Here is a 26,719-nt window from a genome sequence, read left to right on the forward strand (position 1 = left end):
CAGAGTGAGAGGAGGCCACTGCTGAGCCAGCCATAGGCTCATGGTCCTTCCCCCAACCCCACCCATCCATGTGTGAGTGGGGCTTCCTAACAAAGTGATATGTGATGTCTGGGGTTGGGGTCAGGGACTCAGTGATGTGTGATGACTGGGGTTGGGGTCAGGGACTCAGTCCGGGCCTAGGGCTGGAGGAGTAGAGGCAGGGGACACAGTCCTTCCATCCGCTCAGTGGTCATGAAAGCCACTGGCTTCTCCAAAGACTCCCTGAATGGATGGACCCCGGTACCAGGGAGCCTACCTTCGACTCTGCAGCCAGCACAGCCAGTGTTTGCTGTGCTGCAGGGCCTGGGCCCTGGTGGTGGTCACAGAGCTGGCCTAGTTCAGTGGCTGGGCCTCAGGACAGTCACTCACTTTTGCTCTGTGAGAACAGAAGCTGAGTGACCCCCTGGCCCCGGCTCCTAAAAAGGAGCTGCCATCCCTTTTATTTTTTCAGAGTTTTTCTAGGTTTGGGTCTCAGGGTCTGTGGTAGCCGGCACCCCACTGCCCCATCCCCCTTGTCCTTTGGATCCGTGCATGGTGGCAAGCTCTGGCTCCCGGAGCTCAGAAGACGCCAGGGCCTCTGTATCGAGTTCAGGACTGTGTCCCACCAATAGCACTACCATGGGCAACGTGGCACTTCCTGCATCCCACACTGGCTGAGCACACTCCAAGGGTGAACTCACTCCATCCCCCGCAGCCCTATGAAGTAGGCACTGAACCATCAACCCCATTTTTCAGAAGAGGAAGGAGACATCAACTAGGTGTCAGAACCGGGATTTGAACCCAAGTGTTGACTCCAGAGCCTGCTCTTAACCACCACCACCTCCTTGTGTAGATACACTCTAAAGGAGTGGGATCACGGAGGTGTGGCTGCCAATGGCCTTAGGGCCTGGCCCTATAGGGGACTGCACCCTCACTCTCTTGTGTCCCCCAATGCCCAGTGTCTGAGTGCTGGAGTGAGATGCCCCAGTGGGCAGGGAGCAGGGCCAGGGAGCAGAAGTGGGGGCCAGGGCGCTGGCCCTGGGCTCTGCCATCCCTCAGTAAGCCAGACCTGGGAGGGGAAGGAAGCAGGAGAGCCCCAAGCAGCCGACTTCTCAGAGGTGGGAATGGGGCTGAGGGGGAGTCTCCCAGCCTGGGGATGGTTTCAGCTGGCTGGGGTCTGGGCACCGGAAGGGGTGGGCACCAGGAGTCCTGGCTAAGCCATGAAGCCTCTCTCTCTCTCTCTCTCTCTCTCTCTCTCTCTCTCTCACACACACACACACACACACACACACACACAGATGGATGGAAGGGGGTTGGGGGAAGGTGGTCTCTGCCTGCAGAGGAGGGATTTAACTTGCTCTCAGCTTTTCTCATAATCCTGGCAGCCCCAGCAGGATCGGTGGAGTGTGTTTGCTCGTCTCCTATGGGTGATGGACGATGGGTGAGGCTCATGTCCTGCTCTGGCACATGGTGTCCTGTCCCCTGCATCACATGGGTCTCCTCAGCTCCCCCAGAATGTCTCACTGTCCACCCTGCCTGACCCTCCTCAGCAAGGTTATCCTTTAGGCCATTTATCACTTGTGACTGTTGAGACAAAGGCTGGCTTCGTGTTTATAATCCAGTCTACCCCAAACAAAACCAGAGGAGCACTAACCAGGTGACCAGGGGCAATTTTTAATCTGCTTCCTTGGGAGAACCTGCTGTTACGTAACCAGCACTCTGGAATGGCATTTGCATAAAGGCACACACGCGGTCATACATGCAAAGCCTGGAACAGCGGCTGGTGCCGGGTACACCGTGCTGAGCAGATGGTGCTGGCAGGACGATGAGATGGTCATTATCTCGTAAAGCTGGCCCTCCCTCTCTTCTCCTTGGCGCAGCATTTATACTCATATCCTGGGTCCTAAGCCACTCCTCCCTGGGGTTGGGGCAGGGATCTTAGCTCCTCTGGGTTCTCCCTGGGTCCCCTAGTTCTCTGGGTCTCTGGATTACTATTATTATTATTTTTTTAAATATATATTTTATTGATTTTTTTTTACAGAGAGGAAGAGAGAGGGATAGAGAGTTAGAAACATCGATGAGAGAGAAACATCGATCAGCTGCCTCCTGCACACCCCTCTACTGGGGATGTGCCCACAACCACTGTGCATGCCCTTGACTAGAATCGAACCTGGGACCCTTCAGTCCACAGGCCGATGCTCTATCCACTGAGCCAAACCGGTTTCGGCTGGATTACTATTATTGTGGAGCCAAGCCCGGGACCTCGGAGAAGCTCAGTAGCTTGCCCAGTCATGTGAAAGTAGAGCTCGCCTGTCTGACCTCAAGACCAGAGCTCCCAAGCTGCAGGAGGATGGGGTGGGCACCTCCATCCGCCCTTCTTGGCCGGAGGCATAGATCTTATCACAGGCAAATGTTTGCTTCCAGCTGGGGGCTCTGTGGGTGTGGGCTCTATCTGGCGCACTCTGTCCTTGGAATCGAAACCTGGTTTCTTCCTCGTCCTGTCCTTTCTGCCTGGCGTGGCTGGTGGCCCCTGTGTAGTCCAGACCATCCAGGATGGCCCTGGGGCCCAGCCCTGGGGAGCAGGAGTAGGTGTGTTTGCGTCTTAGACTTAGAGGGTCTGAGAAAGGGCTGCTTGACGCCGGGCCCATAGCCTGGGAGGGGTGCCCAACGCCGGGCTGTTTTCTCGGATTCCCTTTCGGTCTCCGCCCCCGCCTCTGCACCTGTTGTGTTCCCATCATCCCAGGCGGCTGGCAGCTGTCATTGCCGGGGCACCTGTCCCAGCCCCAGTGGACGCCCTGTGGGCTCCCAGGCTCCGGTTTCCCTGGCACGCAGCGCATGCTCTGTGTCTGTGTCTTTGTCCTCCTCTCCATGCACATCTCTTTCTCTCTTTCAGACTCTGGGCAGCAGTCCCCACGCTTATCCTGGTTCGGGGCATGAGAGGAAGCTTGGGAGGGGTGGGCTCCCTGCTCTCCATTCGCCAATACCAGTCTGATAGGGCAGGGGGGGTGGCCCTGGCACGTCAGCCTTAGGCCCTATGTGCCAGATGACTCATCAGCTCAATCAAATTAGCCCTTGTTCTTGATGAAAAAGACATGACAACAGCCAGGAGCCCTCTCCCAGCTCCTGCCCAGCAGGGCTGCCTCCCTTCCTGCCCCCTTCCCCCCTCCCCACCCCATATGGACGGCTCCAGAGACCAGTCCCCTCTGCCCACCTATAAAGAGAAGTTATCCCCTCTCCTTGTCCAGTCTTCTCTTCCATGCCTTCCAATGTGCTGAAGTCATTAAATGGAGTTCAGGTCCTTCTTATCCTCTACCCATAATGCAACCACGGGAAAGTCTACAATTACTAGGCCTCCTTTGTTATATCTGTAAAATGGGTACAATACTTCTTGGCTGCCTGAAGGACCCAGTGCTCTCTTATGGCTCATTTCCCTCAGAGGTCTTGGGGTCTCTGAATTCGGTGGTTTCTGTTGTCTCGTGAACTGGTCTTGGGTTCTGCTCTGCCGCGACTGGGCCTGCTCTAGGCTAAGCTCTAAGAGGGCAGGCTCATCCCGGGGCTGAAGGTGCTGGGCCTTGGGGGACACGGGTAAGAAAGGACTTGGTGAGGAGAGCGTTGAGCTGAGCAGCCCACCACGGAGACCAAGATGGTCCTCAAGAAGGAGAGGGGGCCGAAACCGGTTTGGCTCAATGGATAGAGCATCGGCTTGGGGACTGAAAGGTCCCGTGTTCGATTCCAGTCAAGGGCATGTACCTTGGTTGCAGGCACATCTCCAGTAGGGAGTGTGCAAGAGGCAGCTGATCGATGACTCTCTCTCATCAATGTTTCTAACTCTCTATCTCTCTCCCTTCCTCTCTGTAAAAAATCAATAAAATATATTTAAATAAATAAATAAATAAATAAATAAATAAATAAAAGGAGAGGGGGTGGGAGACGGGGGATGGCAGGAAGAAGTGGAGAGCCTTGGTTGTGGGAGGGTCTTGGAAGCTGAATGGGTTCAGGAAGCCAAGGGGGCAGAGTTCCCTGGATGGGGCCAGGGAGCAGATGCAGCTGGGGGGCTAGCCAGAAAGGGGGGGTTTCTTTCTGAGGCCTGAGACCAAGTGCTCCCCAGGGGCACAGCCTGCTTTCTGCCTGCTATTACAGTCCCCACCCAGCTCCAGGACAGTCTGCTTTCTGCGAGATTGCCAGGACGGGCCACCTCTTTGTGGACAGGAAATGTAGTCTTGTGCCTGGCCACAGCCTCCCCTGCTTTCACTTAAGCTCCGTTCTGGGATGTCACCTTGTGTCCCTTGGCTCTGCCTTTCCATAGAACCCTTCTGATTCCCTAAATGGAAGGTCCATCATCCCCTTGTCTTCTCTTCCCCAAGCAAGAAGTCCCCTGCCCTTTGACCTTTTCTGTCTAGACTGTGGGTTTTAATGCCAGACAGGTCTGGGATTGAACTCTGGCTGGTCTTGCCTTCATTGTAATCTCCCTGAGCCCCAGTTCTGTAGCCCGCAGGGTGGGGATGATTATAATCCTGCAGGGATATTGGGGGGGTTGAGCGAGATTAGTGTGTGAGATACCTAGCAACGTGCCTGGTGCACATGTAAGCGTACCATCATTACAGCTTCTGCTGTAGGCTTCCTTATTGAGTCTCCGTTCCTCTGTCACATCGTTCCCATCCTGTCACGTCCCCTTTCCTATCCTTCCATTCTCCTTTCCCACAGAACAGAACACTGAAACGATTCAACCAGTGCCACAGGCGTGTCAGCACGGCTCCTGCTTGGCTTCTGAAGGGTGGGAAGTTGGGTCTTGCCCACCAGGAGGGCCAGAGTTGGCACTCAGTGACTGCTGAATGAACGAATGAATGAACGACGTAGGTCCGTGGTGCTCTCACCCCTTTCAGTAACAGAATTCTTCGGCCAAATGAAACTTTTATGTGGTGCCTCAATAAAAACGGAGAAGGGGTGCAGCAGTGCTGGCCGCCACATCCTCTGTAGAGGCCTGGACACTGCTCTGGGGAGGGGACGGGGGACCCCTCAGACACAGAGCACTGCCACTTCCTATTTAAATGGGGGGAAGTGGCTTGCGGAAAACAGGACCTAAGGAAGCCTGCGGGTAAACCCCTGCAGACAGTGGTGGGGTGAAGGGCCAGGGGCTTCCCGGGCTGCGCCCAATCCTCTTCTCCATCCTCACTCACGTGGCCAGAGCAAGGGCGCCCCCACCTGAGGACTGCGTTTGCTGAGGCCTCACCCTGCCCCCATCCCTGCTTGGTTACTTCCCTCTAGTCCTGTTTCTGGAAATTTCCGCGCTATCAGTTCCATCGGTGAGGTATTTTCTGAGCACCTGCTCTGTGCGGGCATGACGCTCGGCCCGGGGAGAGCGTGGGCAAGTCAGTACAGACCCGGCCCTGCGGGGGCCACTTCTTTCTCCCCTGGTGCCTTCTGCCTCCTCCCATGCGTGCATGCTGCACACCAGAAGGCATGGTGACCTTTCAGAAGCGCCGTCCGCTCTTGTTGCCTTCCTGCGGAAACCTGTCCGGGGTTTTCTATGACTCTCAGAAAAGAAGGCCAGGTTCCTCTCCCAGCTCTTTGAGGCCCACCTGGGGTGTCTCCGCCCACCTCGGCGGGCGTCAGAACATTTCCCAGGACCCGCCAGCGCTCCCTGCGGCAGCCACTCGGGCCTTGCTTCGCGGAGGCGTGGGGCTCCCTGCAGTCACCCGGGCCTTTGCCGGTGTTGTGCTCACCGCCTGGAGTCTTCTTTCCTCACCCGACCTGCAGGGCCACGCACCTGCCTGGCTTCTCAGTGCTCAGGAAAGCCTGCCCCGAGCCCCCCGGAACCTTGCTCTTTTGTTTCGGACCCCTTTTCTAGGATCGGGATGATATTCTACCTGATAGATGTCTATTCCGCCAGGACTCTAAGTCTGTCTGTTGTTGATCCTCATTGCCTCCCCCGTGTGTAGCTTTGTGTTTGGCGCATGGTGGGTGCTCAGGAAACGTTGGCCAACTTGAATTGTTGAGATGTACCCAGGAGAAGCCAGGGCAAACGGACGATGCCACAGCCAGGGGGCAGGAGGATGAGAGGTTGGGAGAGGCATCGCTTGGGCTCGAAGGAGAGACAAGCCCTGGGGAGGCTTCCTGGAAGAGGTGTTACCAGTGGCTGGGCCTCGGGAAGGCCAGGCCGGCCACTGGAGGGGATGGTGGGGAAGGGCCCCGCCAGGCACATCCGAAGTCAGGGGGGTTGACTGTGTTGGTGCAGGAACAGCCTCCAGGGCAGCCTCTTTCACCTGCTTCCTCATCTGTAGAATGGGCACAAAAATGTAACCCATCTCTTAGGGTTGCCGTGAAGATTGGGCGCGTTAATATGTGCAGTGAGCTTAGAACTGCCTGCACATGGTGAGGCCTGGTGTTTGCTGTCATTGTGATTATTTACCGCACAAAAGGAGCCTACATTGTTTCCTCTCGGTCAGATTCTGACTTAATCTCCCTCCCCCAGAGGAAGAGGATCATGGAGCATGTGTGTGCATGGACATGTGACTGTGAGCAGTCATGAGTCAGCATGTGACTATAGAAAGGGGGGAAACTTTGTGTGTCCTGGCTCTTCCCAGGAAGAGAGAGGTCTGGGAGGTGGTCTGGGGGTAGGGAGTTAGCATGCTGGGCTTGTGGACACTCCCACCCGGAGTCTGCCCAGCCCTCTGGCTGATGACCCTAGATCATCTCCTCCTCTCCCCTTCCCCTTCCCTCTCCCTTCTCCTCTTCTCTCTCAGACCAGGCCTGAGCGGCAGCAGGGTCCTACACAGAGGGCTCAAGGCCCAGCACAACCCCTCACAGTGTCCAGGCCTCTGAGTCCCATCTGATAGGGGGCAGCACCCGTCTTTCCCACGGCTCCTTCTTAGCTCTCCCCCCTCTGCCCACCCATTCTTCCCCTTGGAATCCAGATTCCTAACCCCGAGGACAGAGACTGGGGGCTGGCCAGGGCCTGGGAACGGAGCTGTTCTGCTTTCCTTGGAGAAGCCCCTGTCCTGCAGAGAGCCTGTGACTGTGATCTTGTCCACAGCCCTGGGCTTGGGGCCTGCCTCTGACCTGCTGGGTAAACCTCAGGCACGTTCCTGAGCCTTGCAGAGCCCCCAGTTTCTTTTCTGTGAAATGGCTGGAGCAGCAGTCTCTGCTGCCGGCGTGGTAAAGCAGAGCGTGCACACAGTGCCGGGTGCCCAATGAGCTCACAGTGCGCTGTGGCTCCTCTTTTGGTGGTGCCTTGGACTCCCTGTAGGCCTGCCCGGTGGTAGAGGGGCCTGCCTTCCCACTGCCCTCCGCCCTTTCTGTCCGCACCCTTCACTGGCTTCGAATTTTCCAGCTCAGGATTTCTCCAGAGGCTGCATGATCTGGGGGGATGTGCATAGGTGGGGTGTGTTCATTGTGAGGTGTGGATGTGTCGGGTGTGTGTGTATCTGGTGAGCAGTAGGAGGCTAAGTGTGCACAAGTGTGAGTGCTAGTGAGTGCTTGTGAGCCTGTGTCTGTGTGTATGCATGTGATGTGGTGTAGATGGGTAGTGTGGTCTGTATATGTTGGTGTGTGTTTGTGTATGTTTATGATCAGAGCAACAGTTTGCTGTGGGGGTAAAAGTGTGGATTCTGGTGCCTGACTGCCACCTTCTAGGTAGGTCATGTCTTTATCTTGGTGTTTTTGTCTTTAAGTTAATACTAATAACATTGAGCCGAAGCCGGTTTGGCTCAGTGGTAGAGTGTTGGTCTGTGGACTGAGGGGTCCCAGGTTCGATTCCGGGCAAGGGCATGTACATTGGTTGCGAGCACATCCCCGGTGGAGGGTGTGCAGGAGGCAGCTGGTCGATGTTTCTCTCTCATTGACGTTTCTGGCTCTCTATCTCTCTCCCTTCCTCTCTGTAAAAAATCAATAAAATATATTTTTTAAAAATACTAATAACATTGATAATAACAATAATACTGACCTCATCATTCAGCCCATGGGGACCAGAGGAGTTAATACTCCTAAAGCAGCTGTGACAGAGCCTGGGAGAAGACAGAAGTGGGCAGGTTTTTGTTTTTAAGCTCCACTAGCCAGATTGTAAGCTCCGTGTCTGTTTTGCTCATCATGATATCATTGCCTCACCTGACGTCTGTTGTAGTGGGTACATCATCACATGTGAATGGCTGAAGGCCTTGGAAAATGGTGAAGTTGTGTGTGTGTGTGTGTGTGTGTGTGATAAAGTGTGGATTGGGGAATGTGCATATGTGTGAGAGATGAGGCGTGATGGGGAGTGTGTGCATGTGTATGTGAATGTGTGTGTGTGAGATGAGATGAGATGTGTGATGGGGAGTGTGCATGTGTGTGTGTGAGAGATGAGATGTGTGATGGGGAGCGTGCACGTATGTGTGCATACACACATGTGTATGCAATGGGGAGTGTGCATATGTGTATGTGTATGTAACGAGGAGTGGGCATATGTGTGGGTATGTGCAAGTATGTGTGAGATGACATTTGATGGGGAGTGTGCATGTGTGTGCTTACATGTGTGTAATAGGGAGTGCGTGGTGGGGCATGTAATGGGGAGTGTGCATGTGTGCACGCATGTATGTGAGATTACATGTGTGCTGGGGAGCGTGCATGTGTGTATGCATGTGTGTGTGGGAGATGAGGTGTGTGGTGGGGAGTGTGCACGTGTGTGTTGATGTGTGTGACAGGGAGTGTGCATGTGTGTGTGTATGAGATGAGGTGTGTGATGGGGAATGTGCATCTGTGTGTGGTGATGTGTGTGATGGGGAGTGCATGTGTGTGTTGATGTGTGTGACGGGGAGTGTGCATGTGTGTGTGAGCGCTCAGGCTGGGGCATCTCCAGTGCTCTCTGGAGCTGGCTATTTCAGGAAGCCTCCAGTCTCCTCCTCCTTATGTAAATAAACATGACAGATCCTGTTGCCGTACCAGCGCCGGGAGGCGGGGGAAGCTCACAGGGGTGTATGTGCCTGTGTGACTGCCTCACAGGCGCTGCGTGCGGGAGGGAGCTCCTGGGGGCGCGGGAGGGGCAGGCTCAGCCCTGCCATGCCTGCCGTCAACTGTAGGGGAGGAGAGGTGGCAGAAGGAGAGGCACCGGCAGCCCGGGCAGCTTGGTGACGAGGCCGGCTAGCTGAGCGGAGGCGGCCGTGCTGCCCGCTGCCTGTGATGGGGGGACAGATCACCCGGAGCACCCTCCACGGTAAGGCCCCAGCTGATGCCTGGGGGTCTGCCCGCCCCCAGGCTGGGGACCCCCTGGTCTGAGAGGCACTGGAGCTGGAAGCATAGTCATCCCCCTGTCTCTTCTCTCCTTGTGGGGACTCCTTCGGGGGGCAGGAACTGGGCTGCAGGAAAGCAAGGGAGGCTGGAAAGAGCAGGAAGAGGGGGGCTTTCCTAGGTGACTGGTGGAAAGTCAGGCAGCTGAGTCTCCCCACAAAGTCTCCTTGTCCTCTTCTCCCTCCAGGTGCTGACAAGCCCCAAGTGGGATATGAGGTACTGGGTGTCCATACCCCTCTTTCTCAGGACTGGGACAAAATACCGTTTGACACCTGGGGGGACTTGTTTGTGGGCCCTGGGCTGTGGGCCCTGGAGGTCAGTGCTGAGTCCCATGGTGGGGCTGTGGAGAGACGTGTGGGCACACTTGCGTGTGCATGAGTGTACATATGTGCTTCACTCATAAGTGTGCATTAGAGGTGTCTCTGGGTGTGTACCTGTGCTTGCTGGTGCCTAAGCACATGAGAGTGCAAGTGACAGCTCCCCATGTTGCCTGACCTCAGTTCTCTAAGTGTGTGCTCTGCTGGGGGTGTCAGTGAACTTCTGACCCCTGGGGTTCATGTCCACAGTCAGACAGAAAAGACTAGCAAGCAGGTGAACGGGTGAACGCGAGGAGTGCCCGTGGGCTTCCTGTTCTCAGGGCTCCTGCTTGCCCCGGCTCCTGTCCCCTCGTCCGCCTGGCCAGGTGCTATGATCTGGGGAGTAACGGGCCGATGTGACACCCAGGAGGGGAAGCCTTCGCAGAGACTTTTTTGTCATCATTGGGACACAGGAGCTGGGGTTCCTGTAAAACTGGCTGGTGCCAGGACAGTGAGAACTGACCTTGGGGAATCCTGCCACACTCCCTTCTAGGCCCTCCTCCCCTCAGACAGGGCATCAGGGGATGGGGCGGCCTCCATCTGCTGAGCCCAGTGGGCACCGAGCAGAGGCCCGGAAGAAAGAAGGAGTGGGCAGCCGTGGCTGGGACTGGGGACCAGGTAGCTTCCCCTCCCAGGCTCTGGACTTCTGAGAGAGTAATTTCTAATTAAACAGAAAAAGTCAGGGAGGAGACACGGGGAAAAGCAAATCATTGGCTCTCCTAAAAGGAAGTGAATTTCGTCCTGGGCCTAGAGGGCTAAGTGACAGATGGAAGGCTCTGCAAGACACATAATCCGGAGCCAGCCAGGGCCAATGCCCGTGGCCGGGGCCCTGGCCTGAGCCTCGGACTGGGCTGACCTGGGCCTGGCCCTGGCCCTGCCTGTCTGTGGGGTGGGGGTAGGGGTGCGTCTCAGTGCCCACTGGCCCAGCAGGGCCTGTTGGCAGAAGGGCCGAGGCAGACTGGCATTTTCCACTGAAGTCAGACTTGGGCAAGCCCGGGGCCTGGAAAGGACAGAGAGGCCCTCGGAGCGGATTAGGACACAGCACACTGCCCTCCAGCTGCCTGGGAGCACAGGCTTCAGAGGGGAGTGCGGACCCCAAGACCTCATCATCTCCCCCCACCACCACCACTCCCCACCCCCAGACGGCACATGGCCACCAAGAGCTCTTGCGTTGGAGTAGATAGCCATGGTACAGTGAAGGCAAGTCTTCTCATCTGTCCATGAGGCTGATAGTACCCTCCTCAGAGGAGGACTGAATGGCATGGTGTAAGGACTTAAGGTGCGGAAAACCTAAAGGGCTTAGGAGAGCATTCTGAGGCCAGGGTCGTGTCCTTTCCTCTCCGCCTGGGGGCAGGAGGAGAGCTTGGGTGTGCAGAGAACTCTAGGAGTCCGGCAGCCAGGCTGGGTGGCCCTTGGCGGGCTCTAATCAAAGGTCCCATCGGCTTCGGTCCCCACCCTCTTGCCAGGACCACTGTCCTTAGGCGGGGTCCCTGATAAGCTGGCGCTGGCCCCTGCCTCCGCCTGCCATCCACAGGAGTAGGAGACAGCAGTAGGGATGTGGAGATGGGGTGTTTGCCTGTACTCACACTACCCCTGAGCAAAACCCCTGCGTGCACGTCCTCACATGTCCTCGCCCACGTCCGCGTGTACCCATACCTGTGCACGGGCCATCCCAGTGGCTCTGGTTTCGCTTCCTTCCTTCTGGGAGGTGAGTTGGGGAAAAGTGGGAGGTGCAGGGGGTTTGTTCCTTCCCGGGGTGCCCTCGGCCTACAGCCTGCCTGCCGAGCACGTGGCCATATCGTTTCTGGTTGTGTTTTATGTGAACCTCGGGGGTTTGGGTTTGCCTCCAGCTGGAGATTTTGGATTGCGGGGCCACAGTGAGCGGTGAGGGGGAAACGGCCCCGTACTGTTCTGGGTGGGAGGTTGTGGACGTGTCTTGGCGGACTGCGTGTCTAGTGGCTGCAGATGATGTATCTGTGTGCCAGGCCTCTGTATGTGTGTGCCCGGCGGTGGGTATTTGTCTGTATGATGTTTAGGGACAGAGTGTGTCGTGTCTGCGTTTCCATGTGTGAGCAGCCACCTTGGTGGGACTGTGTGCCTGTGATGTATCCTTATTCTGTATTAGATGACAGTATTTCTGCCTGAGTCTCGTGTGTGTGTGTGTGTGTGTGTGTGTGTGTGTGTGTGTGTGTGAGGTGGGGCTACTGTTGCGGAGTCAGCTCCTCTGGGACCAGCCTGGCAGGGGCCCCCCTGGAGAAGTTAATTCCCATTTGGAGAATGGTTTTGGCGCTTACATGCGTGATCTCCTTCACCCGGCGGTTTCCAGAGCTGCTTCCCCATCGTGAGGGCAGGATGGGCTGGGGTAGAAGAGCACAGAGGGAGGCAGCTGCAATCCTGGGAGCCCTCCCCGCTCCTTCCCTCTTCTTCCCCATCCCCCTTCTTTCTGTTCCCCCTTCAACGCTCCCCCAGGGGAAGGAAGTGTGACCCATTGCTGTGGGGTTGGTGTGATGAGTGGATGACACCCACCAATGTGCCCAGACTTACATGTCACCCTTCGGTTGGACTCTGGACTAACAGGCTGTTAGTCCAGAGTCCAACCTAAGGGGTGCAGGGACCTGGGCGATTGGTTCCCACTCTAGCCTATTACAGAGGCAGCTGCTGTGACCTAGAAGGAAATGGCCGGCAGCTCAGAGGGGAAGCCAGGCCTTGTCCCTTCCGCAGCTGACTCCCCACTTCTCCATGATTCCTTAATTCTCAGACAGGCAGCAGGGGAGAGGGCCTACAATGGATTTATGAGACGTGGGATTAGCACCGAGGGAGCCGCCTGTCTCCTGGCAGCAGCTCTGGCTTAAGGGCCAGGGTGAGCCGGCAGGTGTGTCTGTGACCATATGTACACACGCGCACCACACCCCACTTGTGCTTATGGCTCCAGGAGGGCAGGGGTCAGGCGGATCCAACTCTGTATTATCTTTTTAAAAATATATATATGTTATTGCCGAAACCGGTTTGGCTCAGTGGATAGAGTGTCGGTCTGCGGACTGAAGGGTCCCAGGTTCGATTCCGGTCAAGGGTATGCACCTTGGTTGTGGGCACATTCCCGGTGGCGGGGTGTGCAGGAGGCAGCTGGTCGATGTTTCTCTCATCCATGGTTCTAGCTCTCTATCCCTCTCTCTTCCTCTCTGAAAAAAAATCAATAAACTATATATATATATATATATATATATATATATATATATATATATAAAATATAGTTAGAGAGGAATAGAGAGGGAGAGAGAGAAACATCACTGATGAGAGCCACATTCATCAGCTGCCTCCTGCGTGCCCCACCCTGGGTATTGAGTCTGCAACCTGAGCATGTGCCCTGACCGGGAATTGAATTGTGGCCTCCTATTTGATGTTCAACCACTGAGCCATGCCGGCTGGGCTATCTCTGTATTATCTTAACACAGCCAGTGCCTGGCACACAGTGGGCACCAGCAGCTGCTTGGTCAGTGTGTCAGGGAGCAGAGTGTGGGGCACAGCCCTGGGCCTCTGGACTACATGGCGGTGGGAGCTGCAGGTGGCCAGGGGAGGCAGATGAGATGAGACACTTTGGGAGATGAGACCCAAGGCCAGGCAAGGCTGGAGAGGAAGAGGGGGGTGAGTTGGTGTTCTTGGTGAGAGTTGGAATCCCATTCTTCTCTTACTGGCCATGGGCCTTTGGGTCCGTTTCTCTGTCTGACCCACATTGGGGATGATAAGGTTTACCCCAAAGGGTTGCAGAACGGATTAAGTGAGCTAACACGTGAAGGGGCAGGACACGGGGTACACAGCAACCACTTATTCAGGAAATGGATGTGCTTCTGTGAGTTTCCACGGAGGCTTCTCCAGGCTTGTGTGTGCTTGCGAGTGTGGACACCACACACACCTGGCTGCCTCCAAGGACCAAGGTCGCATCTTCTGCCTCTCTAGCCCTGCGGGGGAGGGAGAGGGGGTGGCGGTCCCCAGGAAGGAAGGCTCCCTGGGTGCTTGTGTCTGCCATTAGGCACACACACTGGCTATGTGTGTATACACGGGTGTACGAGTGTGGATTTGTGTAAGGGGAACGAAGGAAGATGTCCGTGTGGTGTGTGGATTTATATGATTGAGCTGTGCTCCCTCTCATTCTCTCAGGCTGGCCTGGGGGCTTTGGGGAGGAGCTGGGAAGACTGGGACAAGGAGCTGAACCCCGAATGGATCTCAACTAGAATCCCCTTCTGGAACCTTGGGGTGGAGGGAGAGTGGGAGGAGGAGGGTTGGTTACTAGGGTATTGGGAGGCACATCTGTATGCACATCTGGCTGCCGGGAATGTCAGAGATTGGGATGCCGCAGAGTGAGTGAGAGCAGGAGGCTCAGGGTGGAGATTAACTTGGCTATGAGGGTAATGATCCTGCCCATCCCCTGCCGCTCTCCGTCACCCACCTTGTCATCATGGATTTATTTAGTTTTCCAGGGAACAGCCGGACCTGCTGTAGACGTAGCCGGGCATCTGGGAGAGAGGATGCGGTGTTTAGATGGCCCCTACTCCTAACCAACAGAGGTGTATGCATGGAGGCTGGGAGGTCATGCAGCAACTGACTAGGGAGCAGTGGCCATGGAGGGGGGAGGGCACTGAGCATGCTGGCCAGGTGTGAGTTCAGAGCCAACCCACCACTGTGTGACCCTGAGCAGGTTGTTATCTTTCAGAGCCTGTTTTCTTTCTTTTTAAAATATATTTTTATTGATTTCAGAGAGGAAGGGAGAGGGGGAGAGAGATAGAAACATCAATAATGAGAGAGTATCATTGATCAGCTGCCTCCTGCAATCCCCCTACTGGAGATCCAGCCCGAAACCCAAGCATGTGCCCTTGACCGAAATCAAACCCAGGACTTTTCAGTCCTCAGTCTAGAGCTTGTTTTCTTATCTATAAAATGGGACTAAGAGGATGCTGTATTCCTGCATAACATATCTATTGCTGCATAACAAATCACCCCAAAAGTTAGTGGCTTAAAATAACATTTAATAGCCGAAACCGGTTTGGCTCAATGGATAGAGCGTCGGTTTGGGGACTGAAGGGTCCCGGGTTCGATTCCGGTCAAGGGTATGTACCTTGGTTGCGGGTATATCCCCAGTAGGGGGTGTGCAAGAGGCAGCTGATCGATGACTCTCTCATCGATGTTTCTAACTCTCTATCTCTCTCCCTTCCTCTCTGTACAAAATCAATAAAATATATATTTAAAAATAAATAAATAAATAAATAAATAAATAAATAAATAAATAAATAAATAACATTTAATGGCTGAAACCGGTTTGGCTCAGTGGATAGAGCGTTGGCTGCGAACTGAAAGGTCCCGGGTTTGATTCCGGTAAAGGGCATGTACCTTGGTTGCGGGTACATCCCCAGTTGGGGCTGTGCAAGAGGCAGCTGATTGATGATTCTCTCTCATCGATGTTTCTAACTCTCTATCCTTCTCTCTTCCTCTCTGTAAAAAGTCAATAAAATATATTAAAAAAAAACAAAAACCATTTAATGATCTCATATCTCCTAAGGTCAGAAATCTGACACAGTTTATATAGGTGCCTGCATCTTCCTGTCTTGTCAGGTTGCAGTCACATTGTTGGAGCGGGCTGTGATCTCATCTGAAGGTTTGCCTGGAGGCGCCCATATCCAAGCTTACTCACGTAGCTACTGGTAGTCCTCAGTCCTTCCCCATGTGGGCTGCTTCTCAGGGCTGCCTTACTATGTGGCAACTCGTTTCCCCAGGGGAAGCAACCCTGGAGAGGCAAGAGAGAGTAACCAAGACGGAGACCAAAGGCATTTTATAACCCAGGCTTAGGAGCGATGCTCATGACTTCGGCTGTATTCAATTTGTTAGAAGCTGGTTGCTAGATCCACTTCACGCTCAAGGGAAGGGGATTACAACAGGAAGGGCATGATAGCCAGGTGGTGAATCTGGGGGTCATTGAGGCTGTCTTCGAGGTGCTTCCCACAAATACCTGCCTTTCAGGGCCTGGGAGGGTGAGGCAAGGTTGTACCCCACAGGTATCTGGTATAGCATCTGATAGGCCAGAAAAAAAGTCAGCCCTCATAGGCTTCCTTTCCCCTTTTCCCCATAGGCAAGTGGGGAGCTATTGAAGGTTCCTGAGCAGGCAGGGCTGTCGCCAGGCATGTAGAGTGGGGGTCTTGGTGCTAGACAGCAAAGGAAGCTGTCCCATAGTCCTCTCTTTCTTTAATTTCTCCACGGGACACCAAGAAGGGAGACGTACAAAGTGGGTGCTCCTTGGACCTTTGCCAGTTGATCGGTAGATTGAAGAATTGGACAGCGGCAGTTCACTCAATAGCTTTCACTGAGCACCTGCTATGAGCGTGCTTTGAGCTAGACCCTGGGCAAACAGCAGGGGAAAAGACAATGGCTACACCTTAGCTGGTTTGCTCAGTGGGTAGAGAGCATCAGCCCACAGATTGAAGGGTCACGGGTTCAATTCCAGTTAAAGGCATGTAACAGGGCACATACCTCAGCTGCAGGCTCCATCCCTGGCTCAGGGCATGTGTGGGAGGCAACCGATCGATGTGTCTCTCTCAGATTTATGTTTTTTATTCTGTGTCGGTCCCCTTCCTTCCCACTCTCTCTAAAAACCAATGGAAAAATATCCTTGGGAGAGGATTAGCAAAAAAACAAAAATAAATAAAAAGACAATGGCCCCTGTCCTTAGGAGGCCCACAGTCCACTAGGGAGACACAAACGACCCGAAGGCTTTTCTCGCCAGAAAGCCGCCCTGAAGGGGATCTGAGTGGCTCTTTCTCAGCTGTCCCAAGGATGGCAGGTAGCCGGACCATTCTGGGCTGGAGACCAGTCAGTGCACTGTGTACAGGGTATGCCTCGGAACATTTGGGCTCAGTCCTATGGAGGAGTCAGAGCTGAGAAAGGTGGCTGGGGTGCTGGATGCTTTGTTAGGGGTGGGTGGAGTGTCTGGTGGTCCATGGCAGGGTCCCTAACCTAGCCTGGGGCCAGAGAGACTTCTGGGAGGAAGTGGTCTTACCATCAAGGCCTGAAGGCTGAAAGAGGTGAGGAAGGAAAAGTTCCCAGCAGAGAAGTGGGCTTGGGCCAGGCCTTAGAGTCAAGAAACAGGTGAGGGAAGTGGGCTCCTTGAAGGAACCCAGAGAACTTCCAATCTGCCCGGTTTTACAATCCTTCCTCTTTCCCAAGGCCTCGCCCCACCTGCTCTCCCACCCTTACACTGTCTCCCACAGTCTTTCCATATAGGCTAGTCCCGGTCAGGACCACTTGCCAGTCTGGGATGAGATGAAACAGAAGTGCCTGGACAGAAGTGAGCTGGTCACTTCTTTTGGTGGTGGTTGTTGCTTTTATATATATATAAATAAGACCTTATGTTGGCATCAGGTGTCCACGTTTGTAAAATCCTTTTACAGCTGAAACAGGTTTGGCTCAGTGGATAGAGCGTCGGCTTGCAGACTGAAGAGTTCCGGGTTCGATTCCGGACAAGGGCATGTACCTTGGTTGCGGGCACATCCCCAGTAGGGGGTGTGCAGGAGGTAGCTGATCGATGATTCTGTCTCATCGATGTTTCTAACTCTCTATCACTCTCCCTCTCTGTAAAAAAAATCAATAAAATATATTAATAAAATAAAATCCTTTTAAATCTTTGTACTCACTGGCTCCTCACAACCACTTGGAGAAGTGGGCAGGGCCGCTGTGATGACCCCGTTTTACAGAGAAAGACTTGCCCAAAGTCCCACAGCAAGTCTGTGGCATGGCCAGGGTTGCTCTGTCCCACTGTCCAGAGAGGAAGATAAGCCTCTCTCCTAGGGGAGGCAGATGGTCATGCCAGCACCGGAATGCAGGGCCATGGCTTCAGAACAGGCGATCCTGAACGCAGGGGGACTCAGCTGGGCTGGCAGGGTGGGTGGGATTCGGAGAGGTGGGGCAGGGAAAAGGTACGTGGGCCAGGGGAACAGCGTGAGCAAAGGGGTGGAGATGGGGAAGCACAGATGAATGTCCACAGCAGTAATAATCATCATTATATAGTAGTTGTAATTAATAACTATTATTATTATTATTATTATAGCAGCCACTTACTGGGGTTCATTTTACATACTTCATCTCATTTAATCTTCACAAAAATCCTGTGAAGAAGGTCTGCTGTGACCCCCACTTTACCGATGAGAAAAGCGAGGCTCTCGGAGATCTCACAGTTAGGGACAGAGCTTCTCGGTGTGGAGGCAGCAGGCTCTGGCTCCAATCTGGGCTCTTCACCTTGGCTGGGTGACCATGGTAACGCCTCTTCTGAGGACCTGTGTCTGTCCGAGTGGCATTGGGGCGGATAAAGACGTTGCCTGTTAAGCCACATAGAGTTTGGTCATAGCCCTTCGTATTGCTCCCTCCCCGTCTCTCCTTGGCAGCTCAGCTCAGCCTGTCCAGGGCTCTGCGGAGATGGTCCTGGGGCAGAGCTTGGCGGGGGGGCAGTGGGGAGGTCACTCTGAAGGCTACGCTGTGTCTGGGCATCTCCCCTGGGTCCCTACTGAGAGGCAGGAATGAGGCCCTGAGCTGGTTGAGGGTCACCTGGAGGCCTGACCTGGCTTGTGTGTGGCAGCTCATAAATGCCCAGGCGGAACAGGCTGTGGCGGGGCAGGGGGGAGTTTCCATTGTGTCAGCAGCAGCCTCGCCTGTGGGGGGGTGCCCTATAAACCTGTCAGTAAGGTGGGGCTTGCTGGGAACTCTGCTGGGAGCCACCCAGGACCCGGGGCCCCCAGGAGAGCAGTTGCCTAGCACACAGGCCCAGGCTGCTCCCTCTGCGGGGACTGGCCAGTACTTCCTCCAACAGCCTTTCCCCTCCCTGCCTGCCATCTTGGACTTGGAGAAATGAGCACTAGCACTAGATGCTGAGTGTGGTAAAGGACTCTGGCCATGGCATTGGAAGACCAGGGTGCAAGTCTCAGCTCTTCCACTTAATTGCTCTGTGACCTCAAACAACTTGGTCAACCAGTCTGAATCGCAATTCACTCACCCATAGCCTAGGGACCTGAAGGGGTCATAGTGTATGTCCCAGTGCAGGGAGGGCAGCTGTTTGGATGGTATAGGAAAGCCCTACCCCTAGCTAGTCCTTGGCATCGAGCTGTTCTCAATGTTAATTCTCATTTTGCTCTATCTCCTTCTCCCCCCAGCTCATAATGCCAGCTGAGATGGAGAGGGGGGACAGAACAGAAACAGGGGGTGGGGAGGTGGTGGTCCCCGGGTCAGGGCTGCCATGTTGCACATCTGTGAGGGCACCATTCCTGTTGTAATCCATGAGAATGGTGCCCCCTGGAGGTGTGCAGGGCAGCACTTACATTTCTACACATGGCAGAGTTGGCTCTTGTTCAAAGAGAAATGGCTGCCATTGTTATTAGATGGGTTTGGAGGCAGGTCCGTGTGTGATGGGCGTGTGTTTTATGTGCAGTGTTCTGTAGGTCCATGTGTACACGAGTCCAGGCATGTGTCCACAGTACAGACAGAAAGGTGAGATTTCTGGTCTAGGGAATACAGGAAAAGATATGTTTCTCTGCCTTCTGTCTCCCAGGGTCTGGATTACCTTCATGCCTTCATGTGCTCACAGGTGTGTGTGCGTGGGGGGGGGGGGGGGTGCGCGCGCGCGCATGCGCGCACGTGCGCTCATGAGTGTGCGTTTGAGACCACAGGTCTGGGTGCACATTGTGCCTCCGGGGACCAGGGCTCCCCTGTTCCCTTCTCTACCTGCTCTGCTGTCAGCCAGGGAGGCTGGGCTCTGGCCACCCCACATTCTCCCTGTGGAAGGGAGTCTGGGAGTGATCCTTCCAGGGCCTGGGTCTCTGGACCTTGGGTGTCTCCACTATATTCATTCAGCACCAGTGATTTCTGTACCTTTATTGAGGGCCCCAGGGCCCCAAGTGGGATGGGTGGGAAGAAGAGGAAGCATTTTGAAGGGATCTGAGGGCCTGCAGTTGCTCCGTGGGTTATATACGCATATATGTGTGTGTGTATATATATATATATATATATATATATATATATATATATATATATATATATATATATATTTTAGTGGTTTTTTTTACAGGGAGGAAGGGAGAGGGATAGAGAATTAGAAACATTGATCAGCTGCCTCCTGCACACTAGGTATGTGCCTGCAACCAAGGTACATGCCCTTGACCAGAATCGAACCTGGGACCCTTGAGTCCGCAGGCTGGCGCTCTATCCACTGAGTCAAACCTGTTAGGGCTATACGCATTTTTTTTTTTTTTGAAACTGGCTTATTTTACTCAGCATAGTTATTTTGAAATTCATCCACGTTGCTGTCCATAGTTCATTCCATTTTTACTGCTGAGTAGCATTCCATTGTATAGATGTACCACAGTCAGGGCACATGCCGAGGTTGTGGGCTCAGTTCCAAGCGGAGGTTGTGCAGGAAGCAGCTGGTTGATGTTGATGTTTCTCTGTCATTGATGTTTCTATCTTCTCTCTCCCTCTACTTTCCTCTCTCTCTAAAGGTCAATAGAAACATTTTTAAAAAGAGTCAAGTTGTGCCTGAGGCTGGTATATGCCCAGTGAGTACCGCTGCCAGGCAGAGCACCTGTAGCCAGTGCCACCCTCCGTTTGCCCTTCCCCACAACTGTCCCCTTCCCTGGAATGATCTCCCCTGCTCTGTACTGTCCAGGGGCCACTTAGCCTCTTCCAGGTAGCCTTCTCAGACTGCCCGGGTCTCCTTGGAGCAATTCCAGCCCTCACCACCTGATGGCTTTCAAAGTCCTGAGCACTGGTTGACAGTCCAGTCTTGTCTCCTTGGTAAAAACAAGGCAGCCCCTTGTACCACCCTCACCCCATGGGCCTGGCCTTCAGGACGCTGCTGCCAGGGAGGCCTGGAGGCAGACTCATAGGGTGTCCAGTTGGCCCAGGACAGTGGGTCCTGGTGTCTGGGCCCTCTGGCAAGGAGGAAGCAAAAATGCAAAGGGATGCAAACACGGCCTGGAGTGCAGTCTGGGAGCCCTCCCTCCTGCTCTCTTCCCTCCCTGTCTTCCTCTTCTTCCTGGTAACCCGACTTCCCCTTTTAGGGGGCGGCAGGCTTTCTGGGCAGGCCTGATGCTGACCCAGCTTTCTGCATTTTTAAATGCTCTCCTCCGAGGGACTAAAAACAGCCTCTGTCATATTTTGTGGCTTTCTACTTCCCCGCCCCCATCTCCTCTTCCTCCATGTCTCTCCTCAGGATGATGGGTAGGAGGGGGCTGCCCTCCCTGATGGGTGGTGCATAGATCTTGGGGAAGAAACGAACACCCTCCCACCCCCAAGACTGTGCATTGATAATGTCAGTGCTGCTGACACATGTCTTAGAGCCACAGGGTAGAGGCCACCCATTGTGCCAGAGAGGGGAAGTGACTTCCCATCGTCACGCGACCAGTAGTCACAGACCAATCATCTGACACCTTGTCCTGTGTTCTTTCCTCTCTCTGCCTTGTCTCCTGTTTATAAAGCACCTTGCATGTTTATAAAGCACCTCACACGGTGGTAAAGCACCTCTCCTGGACCAAGTCCTGTCCCATACTCGATCCCACTTTGGGCTGTCCCATACTCGATCCCACTTTGGGCTGTCTAGAAGAAAGAGCTCTACCTCCCTGGCCATCACCTCCCACCACCACCTACCTACCAGGGGTTCTTGAGGCAGATCTGAGTTCCTTTAGGAAGCCTGGGTGAAGTAGGAAGGCAGCTTGGGGTGGAGGAAGGCAGCGTGGGGTGGAGGGAAGTGGCCCCAAAAGAAGGAAGAGATGGGTGTGGTCCTGGGGCTGCAAAGCTTGCCCCACCCACCTTCCTGGTCTCCAATGGCAGCCCCATGGTCCCCTGTTCACTACAGCCCAGCCTTGTAGGTCCAGCTCCATTGCCTTCTCCTCCCCTCTTCCTGTCCTCCAGGATGTCTCTCTGAGAAGTGGCCTGCCTATGTGTCCTTTTGGCACATATCACTGCCTACCACTTGTATTGTGATTTCTGGGATGTTGGCTTCTTGAGGAGAGGATCCTTAGGTGTGTCATGCCTATATCTCCAGTGCCTCGGACAGGGCTCAGTGCTCAGCAGATACATAGTGAATATTTGTTGGAAAAAATAAATGTTGGTGGTAGTGAGTGACTGTATGGTGGTGGGTGTTGGTAGTAAATGCTGATTTGCTGTAAAGGTTGATGGTTGAAGATAGATGGTGGGAAATACTAGGGAGAAACAGTAGATGGTAGTTTTTCTTGGTCATGATGGTGATGATGAGAGGTGATGGGTGAAGGATGAAGGTAAGATGGTGGTGGTGATGGGAGGTGATGGGTGAAGGATGAGGTTAGGTGGTGGTGGGAGGTGATGGGTGAAGGATGAGGGTAGATAATGGTGGGTAATAAATGGTGGTAGATGGTGAAGTGGGAAATAGCAGTAGATGGGAGCAGGAGAAGGATGGTGGCAAATGGTGGCAGAGGTGGTGGTTGCCCTGATGGTAGAAATACTGGGCAGTGGGTGACTTCCTACCCATCTGGCCTTCCCTAGGGGACCCTAGTCTAGCTCTTGGATCACCAAGTTCTCTGATACCGTGGCTTTTATTTTATTTGTGCAGACTCCATCGGGGGTCCCTTCCCTGTCACCTCTCACCGATGCCACCACAAGCAGAAGCACTGCCCGCCGGTGCTGCCCGGCGGGGTGCTCCTGGCCACGCCGCTGCTCTTCCACCCGCACACCAAGGGCTCCCAGATCCTCATGGACCTCAGCCACAAGGCCGTCAAGAGGCAGGCCAGCTTCTGCAACGCCATCACCTTCAGTAACCGCCCGGTCCTCATCTACGAGCAAGTCAGGCTGAAGGTGGGGCTTCCCTCCCGGCTCTGTCACTGCTTCCCCCTGGGCCTCTGAGCGTTATCTCCCCTCCCTCCCCCGCATCACTGCCTTCTGTTCTGGCCATTCCTGCACCCTGTACCTTCTCTTTCCTCTCTGCTGCCACTGTTGCTCTTCCTTGTCCCTCCTCTTTCTGTTCCCTCGTCCGTACCTCTTTCTCAGCCTTCCCCACATGGCACAGAAGGAAGGGGAGCTGGGAGTGGTCATGGGGGCCACTAGCTCCCGGGGAGGGAAAGGAGCCCACATGGTGGGCCAGGCTCTCCATGGGGGTGGTCTGCAGAGAGGGGCAGCTCCCTTCCTCGCGGGCTCCTGAGGCGGGGGAGAGGCTGGGCCGGGCTGCGGGCTGTCTGAGGCCACCCCCTGCCGTCCAGATCACCAAGAAGCAGTGCTGCTGGAGCGGGGCGCTGCGCCTGGGCTTCACGAGCAAGGACCCCTCCCGCATCCACCCCGACTCGCTGCCCAAGTACGCCTGCCCCGACCTGGTCTCCCAGAGCGGCTTCTGGGCCAAGGCGCTGCCCGAGGAGTTCGCCAACGAGGGCAACATCATCGCCTTCTGGGTGGACAAGAAGGGCCGCGTGTTTTACCGCATCAACGACTCGGCGGCCATGCTCTTCCTCAACGGGGTCCGCACAGCAGACCCGCTCTGGGCCCTGGTGGACGTGTACGGCCTCACGCGGGGCGTCCAGCTGCTTGGTGAGTGCCCCCTCTCTCTGGCCCCGTAGGCGCGGGGCACCCCTTCGGGAGCTGTGATTGGAAAGGGAGCTAAGCCTCTTCTGTCCAGGATCCCTCTCGCCCCGGGCTATGCTAACTCACAGAGACCCCGGGTACAAATCAGCCCGCTCATCGCCTCTCCTGAAGGAGCCTGCGTGAGCCTCAGCGGTCTCATCTGTAAAACGGGTTGGTGGGAAGATTGGATTCAGTTCAAGAGGCTGTGAGTCAAGTGCCGGGCACAGCCCTGGGTACCAAGTCAGTGCTCAGCCAACACCTGGTCTTCCCACCTCCCATCCCTGCAGAGCAAACTGTCCTGGCGGTTGAAAAACTTTTTATCTTTTTTTCCCTTCCTGACTTCAGAGCCTGGGAGCAGTAAAGCTGCTGTTTTTAAAACACCTTTATTTAAGTAGAAAAGACAGGGGTGGGGGAGATGGTGAATGTAAAAACAGAGAAATAAGCCATCACCAGAAGCCTTTGTTTGTCGAGTTCCCCAAATGGGGAGGCTGTTTTTTTTTTTTTTTTTTTAATGAATAGTTTGGGAACTTTCTGGTTTTCAGCTCAATAAAAGTGTTTCTACGTTCACACGGAGGGAGGGACGGTCTCAGCCCGGCTGCCCACGCTCAGGTGCCCCCCCCCCCCCCCCCCCCCCCGTTCCTTCTGTGAAATGGTGAGCCCGCCAGGCTGCTCCCTGCTGGCCACAGAGCGGCTGGAGTCAGACATGCCCGCTCGGCTCCTGGCCTCACCCTGTTAGTGTAGCCAGTGCTTCGAGACCTCCGTTTTCTCATCCCCAAAGTGGGGGTAACGGTAACTGTCTCAGGGTTCTCATGAAGGCTCGGAGAGCTGTGATGGGAAGCAGCTGACAGTGTCGTCCTCCGGTGACTGGGGGCCACCTCCGCTCTCCTGGGCAGTACTTAGTGAGCGCCTCCTGCCGCGGCGCTATCCTCGGGCCCCACGCTTCAAGGCCCTGGGGTCCCAGAGCTTGCGTTTGTGCTCTGTCCTGGACGCTTCAGTTTGAGCCTCAGTCTCCTCCCGTGGAAAGTGGTTGGGGAGACTATGCCTTCGCCCAGGGCCTGGCCACAGGGCAGGAGACAGAAGAATGTCTCAGGTTTTGAGAAAGTCACAGTCTAATTGGGAGGAAAGGAGGGGAAAGAAAGTGGGGACAACATTCTGGCTTTTCCCTAAGCAAAGAATGCCCTTCTTCACAGTCCCCAAGGATCAAAATCCCATTCGGGCCTCAAGGCCCAGCTCGCAAGCCACCTCCTCCCTGAAGCCTCCCGGGTGGGATTCTCTTCTCCGTTCCTCATGTCCCACCTCTTGGCACCTGAATTTCTCTAAGTGCGGAGGCATTGGCTGAGCCCAGGTCTGTCCATACATTTATTCCCAAACAAGATAGGGAGGGCTCAATGGATAGAACATCAGCCTCCGGACTAAAAGGTCCCAGGTTTGATTCCAGTCAGGGGCATGTACCTTGATTGTAGGCACATCCCCAGTAGAGGGTGTGCAAGAGGCAGCTGATCGATGATTCTCTCTCATCAATGTTTCTAACTCTCTATCCCTCTCTCTTCCTCTCTGTAAAAAAAAAAAAAAAATTAAAAAATCAATAATAATAATTAAAAAAAAAAAAAAAAGATGGGGAGGCTATGAAGGAGGATCCCAGCTTCCTCTCCAGAGAGGAGTCTTGTGCCAGTGGGTGGAGAATGCCGGGGAGTGTTTACAGGGTGGGTAGGAGAGATGGATGGATGGATGACTTGTTAGATGCAGGTAAGGGTGTGGGGCATGCTGAGGTAGACCCAGATTGCTCACAGACCCAGCGTGCTCATGGCCCCAGATGCACTGGAAATCAGGCAAGACAAAGCAAAGACTCCAGACACCATCAGGGCACAATCTAAGAGAACACAGCACATCGTTCAATGGTGTGGTCATAGGATTCCTTCCATTTGCCAAGATGGTCCCCCTCCAGTTATCTCATTTAACCTCTTAGCAGCCGGCTCGGATGGAGTGGCTTTTATCCTCGTTTGACTGGGAGTGAATGGAGGCCCAGGGAAGATGTGGTTTGCCCGTGTAGGGATGTGGCAGCGCTGGGATGTGAACTGGGTGTGTTCTGATGCCAAAAGCAGTACCTTTCCCTTTACCCTCCAGTGGGTTTAAGTATGAAGGGAGGCAGATAGTCAGAGGAGGCTGAGGTCAGTGAGGGAGGATGGAGTCCAGGAAGGCTTCCTGGAAGAGGAGGCTGAGGCTGGGCTTTCGAGTTCTAGGAAGGTGGTGGTGGGGAGCGTGAGGGGAGTGGGAACATGCCAGGTGAGATGGGGCTTCCAAATCTCAGGGGCTGAGGGAGGGGCTTGGAGAGTAATCTGAAGGGTCCCACCCTGGGCCAAAGCCAAGGCGTCCGACCTGGCCCAGCCCCATTCCCCCGTCTTTGACTATAAATGGATTTTCAGGCAGCATTTCCAGTTTCATTTGGATTTCCCGGCAGGCTCTTCTCTGTGCACCCGATAAGGCTGAGGCCCCGCTGATTCCTGTCTCGGCTGTAAATCACCATAATCCCTGGGCATTTTCAAACACTGATTACGGCCCCTAAGTCAATTAACGGATTAAAATATCTCTTCATTTTGTTCTTTCTAAATGGATTTTTTTAAAAAATAAGAGATCCACCCAGGAATTCTTTGGCGGTGGGTGCACTGCTCTATGCCCTCCTTCAGCTCCCCTGTCCTCCGGGTGTGCCCGCTGCCTTAGGCAGTCCCAGGGTCAGTTTTCCTCCCTCTTCCCCCTCTCCTCCCTACTTCCCCTGTCCCCTGCTCTTCTTGCTGCCACTTCCCTGCCCCTGTGTCCTCCTGAGCCTCCCTCCCTCCAGCCAGGCCCCTCCAGCTCCTCTGGGTTGCCCTCTCTCCTTTGAAGACTCTGCTCTCTATGGGTGGCTCTGAGGATGGGTCTGTCTTTCCTGAGGTGTGACTGTCCCACAAACCAGTGTCTTATCTTTAGAGGTTTCCTGCTCAGCCGTCCCCTTCCCCCCTCCTGCCTTTTTCCGGAATCTCTGGCAAAACCCCTTCAAACCCCACCTGGCCAGTGTCTGCTCCTCAGACTAGAGACACCCTGGGGTACCTGGCACATAGTAGGTTTGAAAGTTAAGCCATGGACAGACTGGCTGTCTCCCCTGACAGAGTGGAGGCAGGGCTGGCGCCTTCCCTGACTGACACCTCCAGGCAGGTGTCCCGTCCCCACCTCCCCAGCCCTGACTCTAACAGAGCTTCCTGGGTGCACCTGCCAGGGCCCCAGCTTTGGGCCTTCTGGGCTCCTGTTATGCAGATCGCCCTCTTCCCTCGGGGCGCCCTGGCCCGAGCCTGGCTGGTGTCTCCAAGAATAACAGCTTCCTACCTCCAGGAAGAAGGGCCTGCCAGCAACTAAATAAATACAAGTTTTATGGGGTGATTAATACTTGGAGAGATAAGCTCCTATCCCAGGTTCTCAAGCTCTCCCTGCTCCTCTCAGATATG

General features: G+C 54.6%; 1 protein-coding gene across 2 annotated transcripts in view; it reads left to right on the top strand.

Annotated features, from left to right (window-relative positions):
• The window catches only part of NEURL1 (neuralized E3 ubiquitin protein ligase 1), a 71,342-nt gene that overhangs the window by 28,682 nt on the left and 15,941 nt on the right, over positions 1-26,719 (top strand). Inside the window, exons 1-3 of one of the 2 annotated variants that reach the window (XM_084903864.1) lie at positions 8,995-9,202; positions 22,246-22,487; positions 22,889-23,210. In XM_084903864.1, the coding sequence (XP_084759990.1) occupies positions 9,169-9,202; positions 22,246-22,487; positions 22,889-23,210 (598 nt within the window). In that variant the 5' untranslated portion in view covers positions 8,995-9,168. Of the gene's footprint in view, positions 1-8,994; positions 9,203-22,245; positions 22,488-22,888; positions 23,211-26,719 lie in introns of those variants that run through there. The other variant, XM_084903863.1, reaches the window with a different exon arrangement.

Source organism: Pipistrellus hanaki, assembly GCF_964339955.1.
Source record: "Pipistrellus hanaki genome assembly, chromosome: 14".
In the NCBI taxonomy this organism is placed as follows: domain Eukaryota; kingdom Metazoa; phylum Chordata; class Mammalia; order Chiroptera; family Vespertilionidae; genus Pipistrellus; species Pipistrellus hanaki.